The sequence below is a fragment of the Sus scrofa genome, chromosome 8, assembly GCF_054392235.1.
Source record: "Sus scrofa isolate SSC_HxYL_T2T_F1_AM1 chromosome 8, Sscrofa_HxYL_maternal_Yorkshire_Landrace_v2.0, whole genome shotgun sequence".
In the NCBI taxonomy this organism is placed as follows: domain Eukaryota; kingdom Metazoa; phylum Chordata; class Mammalia; order Artiodactyla; family Suidae; genus Sus; species Sus scrofa.
This window is the reverse complement of record NC_139390.1, coordinates 1,744,062-1,751,879: the sequence shown is the minus strand read 5'-3', so window position 1 is coordinate 1,751,879 and position 7,818 is coordinate 1,744,062. Positions and strand designations below refer to the sequence as shown.

Here is a 7,818-nt window from a genome sequence, read left to right as displayed (position 1 = left end):
ATTCCTTAGGTGACAAAGAGGACACATGGTTGAGGCAGCCATGCAAAGTGGCCCAAGAAGTCCGTCGCACTGCAGTGACCATGGGGACAGTAGCCAGACGGGACACATGGGAGGCGGGGAAGAGGATAGTCGATCCTGGCTCCCAGCAGGGAGGTTGCTGGGGAGAACCCCAGTTAGATTTAAGGTGCACCGGGCGGTGCTGGCGCTCGGACTGCAGAGGACGGGGCCAGAGCAGCTCCTGGTGCTGGCCAGGCTCCTGCCAGGATTGCCTTGGATGTGACAGGGACAGGTGAAGAGGCCACGGTGGGCGAGGTGTTGGCATCTGCCACCTCCTGGGGTGTTCACGAGTAGGTGTTTGCCAAGTGCGGTGTGGCTCCACAGTTCTGCAAGGCCTGGCAGGCCTGGCTGCTGTTCCAGCCTCAGGTTGGGTCCACCTGTTCGAGTCAAGCAGCTGTTTCTGTTAACTCGCCAAGCTGCTGGCACTTGGGCAAGACTTGCTAGTGAGTTCTAAGGACAGTGTGCCAGCGACAGGCTGCCAAGCTTGAAAAGCTCTAGCTTTCTGCCTCATGTATCAACCTGAGAACGCCCACCTCTGTCCACCCTGGCCCCTCCCCACCCCACTCGACTTAATTCTTGGAAATGTCAACAAGGCCGTCCCAGCCCCGCCACCTCCTTGCGGGCCGGGGGAAGGGGAGGGCGGGGTTAGCTCGGGGGCTGTGAAACCGGCGGGGACCACCTGGCCGGGAGAGGTGGGGGCTGTTGCCAGTGTCGCATCCTCCTCCTCTGGAGCTCTGCCCTTCCCGGCCACCTGAGAGAAGTGGCCGCTTCGGTCCACTGCCCTGCGCAGGCTTCTAAAGGGGAGCGCAGCTCGACTGGAAGAGGTGGACGTCCCGAGCCTGGGTGAAGGCGCGTGTCCTCGGGGAAAGAGCTATAGCCGGTGCTCTTTTTGGTCGTTGGAGCAGCAATGGCGTGTGAGGCAGAAGCGTGGAAATTGGGGTGAGCGCCGCTCGACCTGGCAGGGACTGTGGGCCTTTGGCTGCACCAGAGAAGCTGAACCTCCAGTGCCCAGAACTCTTCCTGGTGTGGCCACAGAATCTTTTAAGATACGGGAGGGAAGCAGGACGGTGGGTGCAGGCCGGGTCCAGCAGCCCGGAGTTCCTCCAGCTGCGGGGGCCGGGGGCCAGGCCCGAGTGCGCCCGGGAGCGGGGGTCGGGGGGAGCCCCTGCCCTTCCGGGAGACCCCAAGGCAGGCGGGTCGCGGGACAGCCCCGACCGCGCCCTCTCCTCGCCAGCTCGTCCAGGGTCTCAACCATGCGCGGCACGAGTGCGCGCGAGGCCTCTAGCCCAAGTGGACGGTGCGTCGAGGGTCTGGCCGGGCCGGACCCCGCCTTCCGGACGGGGCGACCAAAGCCTCGGGATCCTCGGCGGGCGAGGCTCCTCGGGCGCAGTCTGGGGGCAGATGGAACCGAGGCCTAGCGAGCGCCTCCGCTCGGACCCCTCCCCGCCGGGACACAGCCGCCCCCCTCGCCGCAGGGCCTGAAGCAGCGCGGCCTCGCCCGGCGGCTGGAACGGGAAGCGCAGCGGCGGCCACTTCCCGGAGTAGCCACGCCCACTTCCGGCGGTGGGCGCGCTCCTGCCGTCCACTCCACTTCCGTCAGTCCGTCCGTCCTGAGCGCGCGGCCGGCGCAGGTGCGGGGCGGGGGCGCGGCGGCGCGGTCCCGGCGGGCGGGGGTTGTGTTCTCCCGCGCGCGAGGGCGCTCCCGTGCCCGCCCGGGCCTGTTTCCCTGGCCGCTCCTGCCGGGAACGTGGGGCGGCATCAGGAGCTGGGAGGTGTCCCTGGCCTCGATGCCCCTGCCCAGGCCCCTGGGACGGTTGGTCTCCGGGGCTGCGGTTTCCTTGCGCAACCCCCGCAGCCTGCGTTTCCTGCTGCCCAGGGTCCGGGCAGGGCGCAGCGAGGGACCCTTGTGCTGGGTAGCCGGGCAGGCAGTCCCTTTCGGTGCGCACTGGTTGTTAGTGGGCCGGTGGCGCGGCAGGAGCTAGGGGCTCATTTTCCCCGCCCCGCCCCCGCCCCGCCCACCCACGGTAGGTGAGCATCCGGGCAAAAGGACCCAGACGCGCCCTCCTGAAACCCGCGCTCTTGCAGAACTGCTTCTCGCTCAGCCAGGCGGGATAGCCAGGCCGAATCGGAGCGGCTCCCATCATGGGCTGGGGAGCCGGCGGGAGCTGCACCCCGCGCCCACCCATCCGCCCGCAGCCGGCGCCCGAAACCCGTGTGATCACCGTGGTCTTCCTGGGCCTCCTGCTGGACCTCCTGGCCTTTACTCTGCTGCTGCCCCTGTTGCCCGGGCTGCTCGAGAGCCATGCCCGTGCCCACGTGAGCCACCTCCCCTCCCCGCCCAACCCGACCCTTCACTCCCATTGCTCCAAGCCCCTCAGAGACTCCCCAGCGGGTCCCACATCTTTGTCCCCCAGGACTCCCTCTATGACTCGTGGCAGCGAGGGGTGGACTGGTTTGCGGCGGCCATTGGGATGCCAGCAGAGAAGAGGTACAACAGCGTCCTGTTCGGAGGTAAGGTGCTGCCGCTGGGCGGGGCCTCCCCGGCCCGACTTCCTGGCCGGTCCCCTCCTCAGTCCCCGAGTCGCAGGTCCTAGTCCTCCCCTGTGCATTGTCTGCTCCCTCTCTGCGTGTCCACTTGCCACTGGGGCCATCTCCACTCAAGTCTTGGGACCTGGGATTGCAGGGCCAGACACGATCAGACCCTTGGGGATGGGGCAACGTGGTGACTGTGACCTCTGTCTCTTGCAGGTCTGATCGGCTCGGTTTTCTCCCTCCTGCAGTTCCTGTCGGCACCACTCACAGGGGCCGTCTCTGACCGCCTGGGGAGGCGCCCAGTGATGCTGCTGTCCCTGGTACGGTTGCCCACGGATGGAGCCTCCTCCCACTGGCCCAGCAGCCGTGCGGGGAGACGCTGTGAACCCGTCATGGGGCCTCGTTGGCCCTCGTGGCCCCCGGGGTGGTGTTTGAGGGATGTCAGACCCTGTGGCTAAGCCAGGCTGTCCCAGAGCTGCTCCTGCCATGGGGACACTGGGGACACAGTTGCTCCAGAGCAGGGCAGGGTCCAGGGGTGTTGCTCGGGCTTGCCAGCCCACTGTGGGCCCTGCTGGCCTCCGGTGACCGTCCCTGCCCTTGGCCCCTGCCCTGAGGCAGGCAGGTCTGGCCTCTTCCTACGCCGTGTGGGCGGCCTCGAGGAGCTTTGCGGCCTTCCTGGCCTCCAGGGTGATCGGCGGCATCAGCAAGGGGAACGTCAGCCTCTCCACCGCCATCGTCGCAGACCTGGGCTCGCCTCCCGCCCGCAGCAGGGGCATGGTGAGTGCACCCGCTGGGGGCTGCGGGACGGCAGGGCTCCTGGAGCCTGGGTCTCCCTGTGGCTCAGGCAGCCTTCTCCCCAGGCAGTCATCGGGGTGGCCTTCTCTCTGGGCTTCACGCTGGGCCCCATGCTTGGGGCCTCCCTGCCTGTGGAGATGGCACCCTGGCTGGCCCTGCTCTTCGCCCTCTCCGATCTGCTCTTCATTTTCTGTTTCCTGCCGGAGACGCTGCCCCCAGAGAAGCGGGTAAGGTGGAGGCCAGGTGGGGGCTGGGGCTGGGGCTGAGGGGCGGGGCTGGGGTGGGGGCGGGGCTGAAGGTTGGCTTCCAGGGGCCGGTGGGGAAGTCCGCAGGTGGCAGTCCCTAGGGCACGGGCCCTCTCCTGGTGTCAACTTGGGCCCACGGCACTCCCCCGAGCCCCTGCCGCCAAGGCCTGGCAGGTGGACTGGGGGCCGCGCCTGCTGGAAGGGTGTGATCAAGCCCCTTCCCAGCTGCCAGAACGGGGGACATCCCCAGCCTCCTGGCAGCCCCGCAGCTCTGTCCCTTCCAGGCTCCCTCTTTCACCCTGGGGTTCCGAGGTGCTGCTGACCTGCTTAGCCCCCTGGCCCTGCTCCGCTTCTCAGCCGTGGCACGGGGCCCAGACCCGCCCACCGGCGTCAGTAAGGAGCAGGCCCCTCGGGAGGGTGGGGCTGTGGCTCCCCGGCTGCCCTCCGGGCTGTGGGCCCCTGACGGCGCCTTCCCGCCGCTCCCCAGGGCTTGGCAGCCTGCGCCGCCTGGGCCTGGTCTACTTCCTCTACCTCTTCCTCTTCTCCGGCCTGGAGTACACGCTGAGCTTCCTCGCCCACCAGCGCTTCCAGTTCAGCAGGTGGGACCCCTTCTGGGGACGCCCTGCTGTCTCCCCGTCCCAACACCGCTGCGGCTTCTGGGCGTGGATCGTGGGGTGGGTGGGGGCTCGCTCCAAGCCCAGGTGACAGCGGGCCAGCACCCAGCTCGCGGGGGAGGGGGCAAGGGCGCTGAAAGCTCTACCCCGCAGCCTGCAGCAGGGGAAGATGTTTTTCTTCATTGGCCTCACCATGGCCACCATCCAGGGCACCTACGCCCGGCGGATCCGCCCTGGCCAGGAGATGGCCGCTGTGAAGCGGGTATGGGGGCGCCCCTGGAAGTGGGAAGGGGGGAGTCCCGAGCGCTGCCGGAAGCAGCCACCACCAGTGGTTCTGAGACCTGCTGTGCCGCCCGCAGGCCATCTTGCTGCTTGTCCCCGCCTTCCTCCTCATCGGCTGGGGGCACACGCTGCCCGTGCTGGGCCTGGGGCTGCTGCTCTACTCCTTTGGTGAGTGGCCCTGCGGGGGGTGGGGGCGACCAGGGTTCGTGTGTGGCCCGGAGCGGGAGTCCTGGACCTCGCCCCTGCCGGCCCCTTCTCCGGCTGAAGGGCGCCTCCCTGATGTCCCCCACCAGCCGCTGCTGTCGTGGTGCCCTGCCTGTCCTCCGTGGTCGCGGGCTACGGTGAGAGGCCCTTCCTTTGCCCGAAGCCGCCCTGGGACGGGGTGGGGGGAGGAGGCCTGCGGCACCTGACGGCCCCCTTCCTCCGCAGGCTCCCCGGGGCAGAAGGGCGTGGTCATGGGCACGCTGCGGAGTCTGGGCGCTCTGGCCAGGGCTGCGGGGCCCATGGTGGCAGCTGCAGGTGAGGGTCACGGGACAGCACTCACACCCGCCCCCTCCAAGGCCTCCCCAGTTCCAGCCACCCCCGCCCTGCCCCCGGGGGACCGCAGGGTCACGGCCGGGCTCTCTCCGCAGGGTACTGGCTGGCCGGGGCCCGGGGCTGCTTCAGCGTGTGCGCGGTGCTCTTCCTGCTCCCCTTCGCCCTCCTGCGGGGCCTGAGGCCTCCAGCACAGACGCCCAAGGCCGAGTAGCCCCGCCGCTGCCGCCCCACGTGGGGGCCTGCGCCGGGACCACTCCCTGCTGCCCCCGGACTGGCCCTCCCAGGAGGCCCAGGACCCACCGTCCCAGGGCGCCTGCGACACTCCCGCGTGGACCCTCAGGACCAGACTCCGAAACCGCCCAGGCTTTCTGTTCGCTTGTCTTTTACCCTCAGCCACGCAGGGTGTGAGCCAGGCCTCTGAACGACAAAATAAAGCAGCTGTTTCACCCCAAGTGCCTCCCCCAGGGCAGGCTCTGCCTCCACACTCAGCAGCCGGAGCTGAACAGGAGCCGAACACCCCTCGCAGCCCCACGGAGCAAAGCGCGCCAGGCCTGCTGCCCACGCGCACAGCGGTCGGGGTGGAAAGTCAGGGAAGGCCCGAGGGCTGGGGGTCAGCGCCTAGAGGGTGACACTGGGAGGAGGGCCCTCTGCTGGGCTGCCCCCATCCAGGCGCTGCAGCCCCCAGCACCCGCTGCAGTCCCCTGTGGAAGAACCAGCAGGCACTGGGGCAGCGCCCTCCTGGGTCAGAGCGTCTCCTGCTGTCCTGAGTGACAAACGGCATTTGATCCAGAAAGAAACGCTTCAGGATCTTGTCCTGCAGCGTCAGACAAACCTCTGGAAGCCCTGCTTTAAAAGAACCAAAGACAAGTCCAGGACTGCCTCACTCACACGTTTAGACACGGAAACTGCGTAAAGAATTTTATTGTGAGTAAAATGTTACAGTGAGGAAAGGCCATAGGGCCTGTCCTCCCAAGCCTGTGTCCATACACGCAGCTACACTTCGTGTTGTAATACAAAGTTAAACTACAAAACTGAGATTACAGTCATTGCATACATGGGGTCGGAGGAAAGGATAAGAGAAAGAGCCTGCGGTTCACTCAATACAGGGTGTGGGGGGGGACGCTGCCCCCACCTGGGCCACAGGACCGCACACAGCAGAGAAGCGGCTCGCTCACCAGTAAGCTTCAAGCAGAGGTCAGTGCCATGCAGCCGGCCTCAGGTCCTGCCTGGGTGTCCAGTGTGTGGCGCCAGGTCCACCAAGGGCCCCTCCCCACTCCGGAGGCCTGCCTGGGGCTGGCGCTGAAGTTCCTGGAACGCGTCACTGTCCAGCAGGTGCTGGCCACCCACTGGGCCCCACTCAGCAGCCTCGTGCTGTTTGCCAGGGATCTGAGGGCAGCGGTCCCCGCGGTGCTGGAGGGCACGTCGGGCTCCAGGCCAACTCCCACCTCCTGCCTCCGCGCCCTTCCCCCAAAGCGAGCACAGCCTCTGGGCTGAGCTGCGGCGGAGGGCGAAGGCAGACCCCCTCCGTTTGGAAACCTCCCCCAGGGCTGCGAGGGCGCTGCAGCTCGCCGGCGGGCCCAGGAGGGGGAACGAGGCTGCGGGGGGAGCTGCAAACCTACTGAGAGGACCTTCCTCCTGACACGCCTTACCCAGGACACGGACCAAGAGACCCCAGGGTGTACGGAACAGAGCCCCGGGTCTGGCTCCCCGCTGCTGCGGGGGACGCGCCGAGACACGTGCAGACTGTGGTGGGTGCGCGCAGGCCCGTCCGCCACACCCGCCCCTCAAAGGCCACAGTGGCCTGGGCCGTGATCCAGCAGGACCACGGCTCCGTGTCTCGAAGGGAGGTCACTGGGCAGGTGATGCCAGCAGGAAGCTCCGGGGTGACCGGGTCGGTCACCTGAGACCCTGGGGGAAGGGAACCTGGCAAGGCTGGGGTGCGGGCCACTTCACAGGGGAGGGGGGACCCAGCCAGAACCATGACTTACCTACCGCCCCGCGGGGAGCTCAGGCGGTGGGCTGAGGTGCTGGTCCCTGCAGGGCAGGACTCGGAGCTGGACGCAGAGCCCGAGGCTGCGGGCCGGGCCGGGCTGCCGCGCGCACGAGGTTAGCACCGGTCTAGGTGGGGATCCGGTCACGGTCACGCGTGAGGGGAGCGCTAGCTACACGAGGGGCGGGCTTTTGCATTCCGTTACACGGGAGGGCAGACACGAGACTCGGTCGGGGACAGTCTGGTGGCATCGGTTTGTGCAGGACGGGCCTTCAGGAGTCGCTCCTCTTCTTGCTCTTCTTCAGGAAGGAGGGGGTGCGGAATTTCTTCTTCTTTTTGGACGGGGACTTGCCCGGAGACCCGTCGCTGCCGGGGTCCGCAGCGGCCCCCTCCTCGGCAGCCGGGGAGGCAGGCTCCTCCGCCGCCTGGGCTGCGGCCGGCTCGGGGCTGGCCTCCGCGGCGGGCCTGGCGGGGCTTGGGGGGCGCCCGGCTTCGCAAAGCGCCCCCACCTCCTCCTCCTCCTCCTCCTCCTCCAACGTCGGGAAGCCGAGCACTTCTGAAGGCTCATCAGGGGGCAGGTCAGGGAGAGTCGGCCTGAAGGTGGCGGCCTCACTGTCGTCTCCAGAAAGCGGCTCCTGCGGCAGGTCTGGGGGTGGGGGGAGACGGGGTTAAAGGGCGACTGCCCAGCCCGCAAAGGGGCTCTGCCTGGCCCTGCACAGAAGCTGCCGCCGACTGTGACTCGGGACAAGAAGGCTGCCTGTGGCTC

At 68.0% G+C, this 7,818-nt stretch overlaps 2 protein-coding genes across 24 annotated transcripts in view; one reads left to right on the top strand and one right to left on the bottom strand.

The window, feature by feature from the left end:
• The first annotated feature begins 1,660 nt into the window (after window positions 1–1,660).
• MFSD10 (major facilitator superfamily domain containing 10) lies at window positions 1,661–6,093 on the top strand. The gene is made up of 13 exons (XM_003356833.6): window positions 1,661–1,688; window positions 2,143–2,373; window positions 2,472–2,568; window positions 2,806–2,909; window positions 3,208–3,366; window positions 3,450–3,611; window positions 3,914–4,022; window positions 4,117–4,228; window positions 4,397–4,505; window positions 4,603–4,693; window positions 4,819–4,866; window positions 4,955–5,044; window positions 5,158–6,093. Exons 2-13 carry the CDS (start codon window positions 2,200–2,202, stop codon window positions 5,271–5,273), a joined length of 1,371 nt encoding a protein of 456 aa, XP_003356881.2. The 5' UTR covers window positions 1,661–1,688; window positions 2,143–2,199; the 3' UTR covers window positions 5,274–6,093.
• Window positions 5,966–7,818, bottom strand: part of ADD1 (adducin 1) — an 84,046-nt gene continuing 82,193 nt past the window's right edge. For all 23 annotated transcript variants that reach the window (XM_084971304.1, XM_084971311.1, XM_084971326.1 and 20 more), the window contains one exon: window positions 5,966–7,698. In XM_084971304.1, the coding sequence (XP_084827430.1) occupies window positions 7,325–7,698 (374 nt within the window). In that variant the 3' untranslated portion in view covers window positions 5,966–7,324. The remainder of the gene's footprint in view (window positions 7,699–7,818) is intronic.

Bases quoted from the DNA above. Each gene is read 5' to 3' on its own strand.
- MFSD10 (XM_003356833.6), top strand. From the start codon at position 2,200: ATGGGCTGGGGAGCCGGCGGGAGCTGCACCCCGCGCCCACCCATCCGC. The intron at 2,374-2,471 runs GTGAGCCACCTC...TTTGTCCCCCAG, and splicing joins AGAGCCATGCCCGTGCCCAC to GACTCCCTCTATGACTCGTG. The intron at 4,867-4,954 runs GTGAGAGGCCCT...CTTCCTCCGCAG, and splicing joins CTCCGTGGTCGCGGGCTACG to GCTCCCCGGGGCAGAAGGGC.